The sequence below is a fragment of the Eubalaena glacialis genome, chromosome 1 (genome assembly GCF_028564815.1).
Source record: "Eubalaena glacialis isolate mEubGla1 chromosome 1, mEubGla1.1.hap2.+ XY, whole genome shotgun sequence".
NCBI lineage: Eukaryota > Metazoa > Chordata > Mammalia > Artiodactyla > Balaenidae > Eubalaena > Eubalaena glacialis.
The window spans coordinates 227,058,104-227,071,838 of NC_083716.1; the positions used below are offsets into that span (position 1 = coordinate 227,058,104).

Sequence of the window (13,735 nt, forward strand, 5' to 3'; positions counted from 1 at the left end):
AGAAAACAATATTTATTCAGTTTGGTATTTGGCATGGGAGGGAGGGGAGAATTCTACCACTGAACCACCAATGCTCCCCTCTTGGTATTTGGATATTACTTACGACGATGTATTTTTAAGTTGACTAAAATGATTCAACTTCCCATTTATAATGGAAGAAAGTCCAGGAACTTACAAAATAAAACAACATGAAAACTTCTTAGAAAAAAATTTATTTATACACTGTATTTATTATCTTCAATTTCTTATTTTCTACCTGGTGTCTAAAGTGACAGCAGCCCATATTACAACTACATTTATTTATGATTTGGTAACATGTCAAAGCCATAGAGTATTAGGGGGGTGGAGAGGAATAGGAACACATGTTATCACTTTTTCATTATTTCCTGGGCAAGCCTGGGTCATGTCAGTTTGGGTGGTGCCGTTAGAATTTATGAATAGTGGAAAGGGTATGAGGTTGTGTATGTGGGTGTAGAGAGCAAGACTCTTGAAACATTTTCACGGAGATAATGTGCCCATGTCCTAAATTTTTGGGCAGAGACAAAGATAAAATGGAGAACACCTGAATGAGCATTTTGTATTAAATAAAGAGAACACTGTGAACCTGAACCATTTATTTCCTTCCTTGATCCATTTCAATGGGACTATATAGATTTAGTTAAAATACATAAATTGTTTTCATCCAAATAATATAGTAATGCCGGGCAACACTTCCTGAAAAGCAAGTATACATAGCATGCTTAATATCCTTTTTCTTTCCCATAATTCATCATACTCTGTGCCTATCAAAGGAAAATTAGACCTATGTATAATTGAGTTTTCTTCAATGTTAGAGAAATGCTGAATTTTTTATTTCTTCTAACTTAAGGACCTTAACGACACTCTTTTACTACTATTCACATTAGCCAAAGATTTCAATACACAGGCTGAAAAGGCCATTTAAATGGCTATCTGATCATAGAGCTTTAGTGTCAAATAATTTAGAAAATGGGACAGGAATTTATCAAAATGATATTTTTAGACTCCTTCAACCTTTCTCCTTAGTTTTTTTTCTGTGAAGTAGTAACTGAGGGAAAAAAGGTCCCCTATCAAATAACACTGGGGGAGGAAGAATGAAAATATTTAACTTGAAGATTATTTTTATTTAAATATTATTTACGGCTTGTGTTTGAGTGTGTGACATTTTTCCCAACATGGGAGAAATTTAAGTTGAGTAGTATTTTAAAAAAATTTAACCAGTCACTTCAAATATATCAGTAGACTTGAGTTGTGTCACTGGCTTTTGCTCTTATCCGCAGCAGCTCACATACACTGGACACACCGTGAAGAACACAGCAGCACAGAGAAGCACTGGTCACAGCACTCACACTCTGTCCCTACTCGATAAATATGGAAACTGGCAGGACAGCAGAGAACTGATTCATTTACACAGATGGTTTCAGGATGGCTGGGACACCACGCCCTGTTCCAACTGCCAGAGTTGAGCAATGATCAATGTGCAGTGAAGGTCTCAGAGCTGTGACATTTAGAGTGTGATTGAAAAAAAAAAATGTGGTGTTTAGCCTAAAGGAAAAGAAGCTTAGGTATCCCTGAGAGCTTCATTCATAAGCAGCATGAGGGACTTGGCGGTCCAGTGGTTAAGACTTTGCCTTCCGAGGCAGCGGGTGCGGGTTTGATCCCCGGTCGGGGAGCTAAGATCCCACATGCCTCGTGGCCAAAATAACAAAACATAAAACAGAAGCAGTATTGTAACAAATTCCATAAAGACTTTAAAAAAATATTAACAAAAATAAGCTGCATGAACAGCTGTGATATATAGAAAGAATTGGGCCCATTTTTTGTGGCTTTGGAAGACAAAACATAAAAGTGTCAAGCAGTTTAATAAAATGTGTGTGTGTGTATATATATATATATATATATATATATATGAAGAATTATCTAATCATTGGAGCTATAAAAGACAGAAAGAACCACCGTGGGATGCACTTGAGTTTTTGTCACTGGCAGGATTTGAACAGAGGTTGGACAAACGTTTGTTGGGCGTTGTTGTTGTGCTGTGTGCCTTCTATAAATGTATAGATATAAGAATGAAATTTTTATTTTAGTCTTGTTTAATTTTAAAGAAAATCCAGTTTTTTACTCGGTTCCATTTGGAATGTTGCATGGGACAGAGAAAAAGGAATCAAAAAGAGTCCTGTCCTGGATTTAGGTACACATAATCCTGGGGGTGATACACGTGGAAAGAGTTTGATTTAACAACATGGCACGTTTGTAAAGGTTGACTTTCTCCTGAATCAATGAGTGTACAATGCCCTCTGTAGCCATCTGAGTGCATTCTGTTTACCTACACCAAATATAGCCTTTTTTGCTATAAAATGGTGCTACAGCTGGTGCCCAAAATAAGAACATGCACCAAATTAGTGCATGTTCTAGATAAAATGTTCACAGTGATGAGTATTTGTGTGTTTTGCAGCTGGTGGGATGACTGGATCGGGTAAAAATATGATTGTAAGCTAATTGTCAATTCTATGCTTTTTAGTGGCAGTTGATTTTAAGGGCCAAAGGGTTTTAGAGTCCATTCAAAGCTATGTCAAGAAATAAGCTGCAATCGAGAAAACAGAATAGAAAGGAAAAGGAGCCAGAGAACCAGCGGTATTAGTAGGGTATTGGAATATGTCAGAAGGCTAGCTTATGTCAAAACGACATGAGTAGCAAGAGCCCTTCTCTAATTTGGTCAACATTTATTTGAAGCAGTTTCCACACTGTGGAGGGAAAATTAAAATCTTCTTTGGTTGGATCTTGTACTTGTTTTTGTGGTTAGATATTCCAAGGGGTCTAACATGAAATCTTGAGAACTGTACTGCTAATCATTTACAGTTACTAGAGATGTTTATGTAAATCATATATTTATGGGCACAAATTGGTGGTATATACTGTTTCCTGGTCTACAACCAAACCAGTGATCAGGCATTCATGTAGCATGAACTTGTGGTTTTGTTGGCTTTCCTGCCCTAGACATAATTACTTCAATAGTTGGTAATATTATCAGCCTCCCTAGAAACTTCATCTATCTTTTCTCCAGCACATTTGACCAAGACAGCTTCAAAGTAGGGTTGCTACTGCTTTTCCTAACTGCTCAGGTTCTTTCAATAATGGGTAATTCTTTTACTTCTTTCTCCCACATTATTCTTCACTGCCCCAAATTTACCTGAAAAGGAGACTTGTTTGGGTGGATATGATCTCCACGGGACTTCTAATCATCGTATTAGACTAATGGCTTCTAATAATGGCTATCCTTTATTGAGTAAATATCTGTACTTGTTAATCCCCGAAATAGTAAATTAGGTATTAGAATTCCTCTTTATACATTCAAAAAAATTGAGACTATAAGTTCTTGCTAAATTCACTGGTAAATAGAGTTGAGATAGGGAACCCAGCTCTGGGTCTAAAATGTCTGCTTATAATAATACTCAGAATAATCCTCAATCCTTAAAGAGAAAGTGTGTTCACTATTATAATTTTGCTATATTGGAATATTTCACTTTGCAAAAGGACATCCTGCCTCTACCCTCTACTTGCCCCAACTGATTATCTTGTGGGAACTGAGAATACTTATCAACATGAAAAGTTTGACCTGCGAATTACAATTAGTTATCCTTTTTCTTGAAGCTTACAAGGAATAAAATGAATTAAGTTCACCATAAAGGGTTCAGTATTTCTAAATAATATCTTTTATTCATGCAGAATATCCTAGCATTAGTTGTCCCTGTAGGGAGAGATATTAAAGGGAGATAAAATGATATATATGATCTACTTTATGACAGATGCCTTTGCACTTGTGATTGCACTACTGTTCACAGGCGGTCTTGTTAGTTTCATTCTGCAAATGGAGACCCTGAGACTCTGAAAGGAAACTTGACCAAAGCTACAGTCTATAAGTGGTATCTGATCTGGACCATGTTTTCAGATTGCTGGGCCTGGTCTCTTCCTCCTTAACTTAGAGGGCTGCCTTAGGGCAAATTAATCCCTAGATACTGCCTGAGTCTACCTTGGTTTACCACTGCCCCTAATTCCACATTCCTCCTCCCTGTACCTAACTGTCTCCAACTTTCAAAAACTACATCAAAATTATGAAAAATATTGGTGAGTTTACTCTGGTTATGCACCACAACTGGATACTGTGAGAACTGAAAATGACATAACTAACTAGTACTCCCTTCCTTCTGGATTTTAAAGTTATTTGCATTGGGGTATAATCAACGTTCAAATGGATACCTAATAGGCTGCTTTTTTTGTAGCACTAATTAATCTTTTGTAGTTCATTCAGATTGTCCATTGCTGACCTTTTCCCATATGTCTATGCCAGGCACTTCCTCCTTTAAGAAATTCATGTACTGATAAATACACAAAGAGACTGACAAGGACAATAGTAATTGATGCTTAAACAGATCTGAAAGGCATTTTTTGTTCTTTATGCAGAGGTTATATGTCCAGGTGGATGGTTCCACCATCAGTGTCCACGTAACTCAGCATTTCTATCAGAGAGTCAACTGGTACTGAGAAATGTGGCTATGCTAATCAGTACCAGAATCAAAGACAGTTCAAGTGATCAATTTGATGGTTTCATTTGAACATCCATATATAGACCCGTGTTTTCTGCACAGATGAAAACATGCAGCTGCATAAGAAATCACAGTGCTTCCATCTGAATTTTATGCGCACCAAACCCTTGGGACTGATAAAACATCAGGAGTTTGTTAGACCAAATATACATAATAAAGAAGTTATGACTTGGCTTTGATCCTACCAAGAACCCATTGCATACCTGGTCATGCATACACTGTACACATGTTATGGTCCCAGTCTATTATGAGCTGGCTTGCTAAATTATCTTGTAAAACACATGTTTCTGGGGAGCTCAAGGTATTTTTGAAGATGAACACACTAGCATTCTTCTAGGTGTTGGTATGTTAAAAATAACAGGTAACACAGATGCGTTCAAAAATGAAGCTTTCAATGCAGACAGTAAATGCACTTTTATTCTGTTGGTTGCAATTGTCAACCTACCTCACCGCCCAAGCAAATGGCATGCGGTATTTCCCCAACTTGCTGCAGAACTGCCTGTTGGATTTTAGTATCTTTTGTGCATACTAAGGAAAAAAAAAAAATAAATGTTGTTTAGAACATCACTGTACAAACAGTCCATGTAAAAGATTAATAAATACTTTTCCGTGTTATATTGAAACTCAGTAAAATTCTGCTTTACTGGCCCACAGATTCTACCTTGTAAAGAGACAAATGCTATCCTCTGTGTTCAAACTATTGTATAATGTTTTCTTTCTTTTTAGTTTAGAAATTTCAAATGTAGAAAACACCCTTATCTTGGAATACCAACTTTTTTTCTGACTTAAAAGACCTTAAAATATTGAATGGAAAGAGTTATGAAATTTACATTCACAGGCTGTCCTGTATTTCTTTTTATTTGTTTTGACAGAGGTCAGCAAACTTGTTCTGTAAAGAGTCACATGGTAAATATTGGATTGGCCTAAAAGTTCTTTCAAACAAACTTTTTGGCCAATCCAATATATAGGGCTTTGCGGGCCATGTGCTCTCTGTCTCAGCTTCTCAACTCTGTTGCTATAGCAGGAAAGCAGCCACAGACAATCTTAAATGAATGAGTGTAACGTGTTTCAATAAAACTTTATTTACAAAAATAGGTGACAGGCTGGACTTGGCCTGCACTCCATAGTTTGCTAAACCCTGAATTAAAGGATTCTCATAAATATGTTAAACACTGCCCTAAACTGTCACACACCCTCAAATTCAATTATTATGCATTATTTTCCCAATATACTTCTTTGTGTGGATAATATAAACTTTTTGTATTTATTTTCTATTAAAAAATAACATTCAATTATTATAGAAAATACGGTAATTGAAAAAAGAAAGCAGAAAAAATGTCCTGCAGTCCCACCATTTAAAGAACTTATGGTATTTTCTTTCCTCTTTCTTTCTTCATTTAGGTGTTATTATAATTTGGTAAACAATTATTTTACTTTTTCACTTAGTTCAGCATAAGCATTGCTGATGTCTTAGTAAACTGTATTCCCTTGTTTTCAGTCAGATTAATCCTAACTTTTCATTATTGTTAACACTTTAGTCTTTGGGGGTTAAAGTTTTATCCACATTTAAATTTATTTCTACCAATAGAGTCTCAGCAGAAATTGCAGGATCAGAAAACATACGCCGAGAATATATACTTTAAAAATTTCCTGTTTGATACTCATTTCACTAACAAGGGAATATTTCAAGACTTACATTTATCAAACTTGATAATTCATCAAGACAGTGTGATTTTATTTCTTGAAAGTAATTGAAATTATTTATAAAAAGATCATGCATTACCTTGTTGGAGTCTGGATTTTTAATATAAGGTTCAGCACCACTTGCAATGTTTCCCATCAGTACTTTTTCGATTTTGGCCACCAAAACAATTTCAGAATGTGGATTGCTTACAGAAAATATAGCCTATGTACAAAGAAAACAGCTAATAAGCATCTAGGAAACCACACTGAAGACATTTAAAAAATTCTACTTTTTTAGAGTACAGCTTTAAGGGGGATTTTTATTTGGAAAACTGCTCATCTTATGTAATCTATTGGTAAGAACAATGGAACAAGCATTTCCCTCCCATGATAGATAAACAAAAGTGTAACCTGCTTTGGAAATTTTAGCCATTCCTCTGGAAATCCCTTGACATGAGGTTCTTCTGATTGTCTTGGAGTGACAGTGTCTATGTTTCCATTCTCCAAAGCCACGGAAGCCCCTGAGAGCATCTGCCTGACAGCCGTGTGGTTTAGATCCACATGGAAATCAGCAGAAATCTTCCTGCTGTCTCTGAGGTCATAAAGTGCCACACTCACAAAAAAAGGCTCAATCTTTGGAGAAAAAGAAAGAATTGATGGTTTTGACATAAAATCATTACACAGGGGATAGCATCCTTAAGTACATTATTTAATAAGGCAGTAGATAAAATACTACTATTTATATATAGTAGAATATTTCTATATATAATATGCTATATTATATGTAATAGATATAATACTATATATTATATTGCATATATTATATATTTTATATATAACATATAAAATACAGTATTTGTCGGAAAGTTCCCAGAATCCCTTCCACTATCAGGTTCCTCAGATCCCAGAACTGTATTTCATTGGTTTCTTCATTCTACTTTTCCTGCCAAATATTCTTTTTCATACGTTGTAATACATGTATGATTCAACCTTACAAAACCTTCTAGTTATTTCCTTTACTCTCTCAGAAATATCTGCAATGTCAGTATCCCTGATGATGCCTCATGATCTGACTCAGGTCATGCTTTTGAGGGCAGTAATACCCCAGTTTGACGTTTGATTTTCATAGTTCATTATATCAAGGGCACAAAAAGTCAACTTTCCCACCACTTTAGGTAATGTTAACCTAAATATTCTGGTCTTGTTGGCATCTTCCAGTTTTCTCCGTTATAACGTCACCATTTTCCCTTTGGTAAGTGATTAGCCTTTTTGGAAATATTTTCTGAGATTACACCAATGTCCTGCTACTCATCAAACCCAATCCACCATTCATAACTACCACTGGAACCAACTACCACTATGATGGCTACCAATGGTGATCTTCTAGTTCCATCATTCTTTCTACATTTATTAGTCGGTACTTTATTGTAACAATGAGCTTTCCTTTATTCCTCATTTTTTATTCATATATATATTTATATACACATACACACACACATGTACATATATATATGTACGTATAGACTCATGGATTGCTATTTTATTCAATAAATTTCCATCTCTTACTATCATTATTTATAGTGATACTCGACTTGTCTCAGATTTGGCTAGAGGTACACCCTTCAGTGTAGCTCCTGTGTCTTTATGGCAGGTCAGCATCATTTTTGGAGCACCTCTTTCTTTACCCAACAAGATGTTCCAGGCTCATCTTATACTTTCCATGTCCCGGCCATTCCTCCAAAGAGCCCTGGTTCCTGTTAGTGAGGGTGACACTTAGAAACCAAGATCTGGGTGCTTGCTATGCTCATTGTTTCTGGGACACACACATATATAGACATATACACAATATTCACAGCTACAATGATTTCTCTACCTCTATCAGTACATGAATATTTATTAAAAACTCATGGGTTCATGTCATACCTCCATTTCCAGTCCAAATCCTCAAAGATTCTTTCTAGCCTTTCCCTTTTTCATATTTGCAAGTATTTCATCCAATAGTGAAAAACCTGACTCATTATCATTAATTTATTTACTTATTTGTTCAATTAATTTACTTATTGTTCAAAGTAACCAGTCTCCCAACCATAGTAGTCATCTTCTCTAGCTATCTCCTCTGCACCAGCCTGCACAGTGCCCCAGATCCTGACAGATCCAAGGGCATGGCACCTCTGTGCCTCCACGTGGCTTTCTCCCCTGCATCATCTGGAATTCTTATGCTCACTCAATTCCAAGCCTCTGTGTGATTGCTCCCTTAACCTCTTACTACCATGCTAGGAAGGAAGAGGAAGATGTGAAGTAAAGGGAAAATGCAAAGGTAAAGGAAGATGGAAAGGGAAGGGAAAGTTTCTTGCTTGAGTTTTAAAGAAGTAGAAATTTGGTAAAGGGGAAGTTATAAAGGGCTTCTAGTAGGTTGAGTGACATGGGCAAAGTCACAAAGACATGAAAAAAACACAGGTTTAGAGTGAGATCAGAGTGGAAACAAAAAATTAGGATGTGTTTGCAGAAGATACATTTGAGAATCGTTAGGAAGGTACAACCAAAAGGCTTGGAAATCCATTGCGTGTGTGCGTGTATTGGTTGGTTGGAGAGAGGGTTCACAGGGGCATGAATAAAAGAAAATTCCCAGGTTTGGGGCTATAGGAAACTGAGTGAATGACAACGCCATTCACTAATATATAGGATGAAGATACAAAGATGAATTCTTTGGTACAGAGAATCCTCTGTAGGACATTCCAGGAGCAGCTGGATATATGAGTTCGGAGTCCAGTCAAGGAAACTGGGCTGGAGATCTGAACCCAAAAGATTTGGGGATGTGGGTGCCTATTCAAGGCATTAAATAAAAAGAAGAGAATCAGAATGGCATCCTAGGAAATATGAACATGCACAGGATAGAGACTGGAGTAGGGAAAACAGCTTATAAAGGAGATGGGGGAGTGGAGAGAGATTTTCAAAAGCAAGCTGATAAAATTTTTTTAATGCTGCCAGAGTTATCACAGACACAGAAGAAAGATTTCAGAAAGAAATAATTTTCAACTAGAAAAATGTCAAATGCAAGAGAAATTAAATAAAACAAGGACTGAAATAAATATTGGTTGGCCAAAAAGTTCACTCAGGTTTTTCTGGAACATGGAAAAAACGAACGAACTTTTTGGCCAACCCAATATATGTATATGTAATTATATACACAGACATATGCATACATATGAATAATTATATACATACATATATATGTAAATACACACATATGTAATTAACTACAGGCTTCTTAAAATGAATATACTTATACAAATTTTTTTAACTTTTGTTTATGTTACTTAATTTTGAATTGATGCCTCTCATCCACCAGGATTCTGTGGATAAGCAGGTTATATACAAAAAATACATTGTGACCAAGTTCATCACTGTACAGACTCACTCATGCTGTGGATTTTGCTGAATGTTTAATAAGTATCTTGTGTTCTCTGAAATGCAGGATTATGGCTAGTTTATAACAGGGCTATTAGTTTAATTCCTTAATATTAGCAATACCTGCCAGCACCCTTACTGTTAGAATGACACATAAAATAAAATTCAACACATTATTTTTTAAAAATAAGACAAAGTGTAAAAGTTTCATGTTTTACCAATTTAATTTAGTTTAGAAAAACTCTTGGTTTGTGGCAGTGGTAGTCTGCTAAGAGTTGAAAAATACAAAATTATGTGAAAATAACTCAGGTAGGAACCCCAAACACATTGAAGGTCAAAGGAAAAAAATGCTTATTAAGTTTTTGTGAATTGCTGCCTTTTGATTTTCATTTCTGCTTCGTGAATGGAAATAAATTACCTACTTTGATAATCCATCAGAAATTAAAGCTCATATGGTGCTTCACTTATTTCTTCCAATCCACCTTTTTCAACTTAAATGTCACATCTTACCTTTTTTTAACTGTAGTAAAATTGCTTTACAATGTTGTGTTAGTTTCTGCTGTACAATGAAGTGAAACAGCTATATGTAAACCTATATCCCCTCCCTCTTAGACCTCCCTCCCCCACCCTCATCCCACCCATCTAGGTCATCACAGAGCACTGAGCTGAGCTCCCCGTGCTATACAGCAGGTTCCCACTAGCTATCTATTTTACACATGGTAGTGTGTATATGCCAATCCCAATCTCCCAATTCATCCCACTCCCTTTCCCCCCCACCATGTCCACATGTCCGTTCTCTACGTCTGTGTCTCTATCCTGCTTTGCAAATAGTTTCATCTGTACCATTTTTCTAGATTCCACATGTAGGCGTTAATGTACGATATTTGTTTTTCTCTTTCTGACTTACTTCACTCTGTAGGACAGACTCTAGGTCCATCCACATCTCTACAAATGACCCAGTTTTGTTCCTTTTTATTGCTGAGTAATATTCCATTGTATATATGCACCACATCTTCTTTATCCGTTCATCTCATTGGACATTTAGGTTGTTTTCATGTCCTGGTTATTGTAAATAGAGCTGCAATGAATATTGGAGTACATGTGTCCTTTTGAATTATGGTTTTCTCAGGATATATGCCCAGTAGTGGGATTGCTGGGTCGTATGGTAGTTCTATTTTTAGTTTTTTAAGGAACCTCCATACTATTCTCCATAGTGGCTATATCAATTTACATTCCCACCAACAGTGCAGAATGGTTCCCTTTTCTCCACACCCTCTCCAGCATTTATTGTTTGTAGACTTTTTGATGATGGCCATTCACATCTTATTTTTTGAATCACCAGCTTTTCAATAAAGGGTTGTTTAGTAAAGAACCTTCAAAGCCTAACAAATTAAGTCATAGGTTTCTGATGTTTAGAATTCTGTACTTCTCTTTAAAAAATTCAGGAACATGGCATTTTAAATGTAGCTCAGCTGTGAAGCAGTTTTATTAGTTCAGATTTTTGGAATCAATTTCTATTTCCAAAGAAATATTTTATACTCTAAAACCATCAACTTGAATTTGGTTTTCAATTGACTGACTAAAAAATTACATGCTGTCAAGTATTGTTTCCCCATCATGAAAAAGTTCTTTTAGGGCGTCTTTTTAGAAGCTCATTCATTAAATGCTACTGAATTGCTGGCTCTTCAGCAACTTGGAGAAATATTTCAATTAATTTAAAAGCATGCTCACTGAGTTAAAAACAATGAATTTAAAAACAGCGACATTAATGAGTGTCACTGAATAATCACACAAAGATTTTTTAAAACAATGCCATTACATATAAAATTGCAGTTGAGTTCAGGTGAGGTTGTTTTCTCAGTTTTTTTTTACATTATTGTTTATAAGCACTATGAAATTATTCTTAAAATTCTTTTCCTAGTTTTTAAACATTTGTATCACTGTAAAATAAATTAAAAATGATACAGACATACAGAGCACTTGGAATTGACTTATTCCTATGGCCTGACAGATAAGAAAGGGCTCACAAAAGCTGCTCTTTGAATCACACATGTTCTCTTGCCTGGCGAGATTGGCCCAAATACACACACTTAGCTTCTGAATATGGGCTTTAGTATAAAGATACGAAGCCATGTGGAAGGAGTCATATGCCCCTGGCACTGGAAAGAAAAGCCCATTATCTTTGAGTTTCCGTTTCTAAATCTGAGTTTTTAATCACACTTAAGGATGTACCTGGTCAAAAAAAGCACTTATTTTTATCTAATAAAATTTAGATTAAGTGACATTATAATTTAGGTTAAGTTTTCCTGATATTTCCAAATATAGTTTCAAGAACTAAGTTTCTAGTTTTTTTTTACTCCCGAATGAAAGTATGTTCTGATTACCCCTCCTAACATTTTCACTCCAAGGAAACTCTTTCTGCTCTAGTCATCCTCCGTGTGGCCACATCTACCACGTTGTTCTCTGGCTTCATGTTATTCAGCTTCTCAGCACCATTCCACAAAGCTGACCCTTTCTCTCTTGGCATCATGACCCACTCTTTCCTGGTTTATCTCTACATCAATAACCATTCCTTCTGATTCTTCTTTGGTCACTTCTCTATTCATCCATTAAATGTTTCCTACACACATAGAAATTCCTACATGATTGATTCCCTCTAGGTCACTGCCTGTACCAGACTTCCAAATTTGTATCTCTGTTCATGCCATTCTCTTGAGTTCCAAACTTGTATTTGAATCTGCCCACTGGCCATCTCTATTTGGATATCTAATAGGCTGATTAAGCTTCACATATCCATAATGTACTTTTTGGCCTGTATCCCCCAAATCTGCTCTTCCTCTAGTCTTGTCCTCTTAGTAATGGCACCACCACACGTCTAAGTGTTTAAAGCAAAAACTAGGGACTCATCCTTCAGATTTCCCTTCCCCTTATCCTGTATATGCAATGTATCTGAAAAAACTGTCAGTTCAATTTACAAAACAGCAGTCAAATCCATCCATTCCTCTCCCTCCTCCTTGCCAGCCCTAGCGCAAGCCATGATGCGAACTATAGTAATAGACTTCTAACTGCTTTCCCTGTTCAACTCTTGTTTCCTCCAATCCATTCTTCTAATGGGATGTTTTAAAAACACAGATTAGATCACACCATTTTAATGTGCTTTAAACTGTTGAATAGCCTCCACTCACACCTAGCATAAATCCAAACTCTTTGCTACAGCTTATAAGACCCTACCTAATCTTACCCTGTACTGTTTCTCCCACCGCATCTTGGTCTGCCCTTCCCCTCACTATCTCCTTTCAGTTCCCAGAACTTGCCAAGACTTACCTGTCTCAGGGCATTCACACTTGTTCTTTCTTCTGCCTGGAATCTTTTGCACTGACCTGACGTTTTATCCTTCTCAACCTTTGGTCTCTGTTCAAATGTCACCCGCTCAGAGAGGCCTCCCATGGCCCCCCATCTACAGCAGCCTTCTTCCCAGTTGCTCTGTATCACATCTCTCTATATTGATTTATTTTAAAGAACTTTTCACAATGTGCAATTATCTTGTTAATTTATTTGTTTCCTTATTTACTTCGGTCCTTTTCCAAAAGAATCTAATCTTCAAGAGGCTAGGGACCTTGTTCAGCTCGTTCCCTGCTGTTTCTCCAGTACTTAGAACAAGTCTGGGTCTAGTAGGTGCACTGAATAAATATTTGCTGGAGAACGAATAAACTCAACTTCAACCACTTTCAGTCTCACATAACCTAGTGCACAGTTACAGTTATAAAATATGAGGAAGCTTCATTTTGGAGGAAGATTCTTACTGGCAACAAATTTCAATTTTAGCTTACTTGTCAACAAGAATCTCACAGGTAACATTGAAAACATCAATACCTTGCACGCATTGTATTTACAAATTTGAAAGCAATTTCCCACATATTAGAATAACAGTTAATATTTAATGAATGCTTACTATGTGCCGGGCACCATATCTAATCTTCACAATGGCTATTTGAAATAGCATTATTATTTTCCCCATTTTC

At 36.3% G+C, this 13,735-nt stretch overlaps 1 protein-coding gene across 2 annotated transcripts in view; it reads right to left on the bottom strand.

Annotated features, from left to right (window-relative positions):
* Window positions 1-13,735, bottom strand: part of DOCK10 (dedicator of cytokinesis 10) — a 279,468-nt gene that overhangs the window by 83,262 nt on the left and 182,471 nt on the right. For both annotated transcript variants that reach the window (XM_061205474.1, XM_061205466.1), the window contains exons 12-14: window positions 6,717-6,938; window positions 6,406-6,528; window positions 5,068-5,150 (exon numbers count right to left, since the gene is read on the bottom strand). In XM_061205474.1, the coding sequence (XP_061061457.1) occupies window positions 5,068-5,150; window positions 6,406-6,528; window positions 6,717-6,938 (428 nt within the window). The remainder of the gene's footprint in view (window positions 1-5,067; window positions 5,151-6,405; window positions 6,529-6,716; window positions 6,939-13,735) is intronic.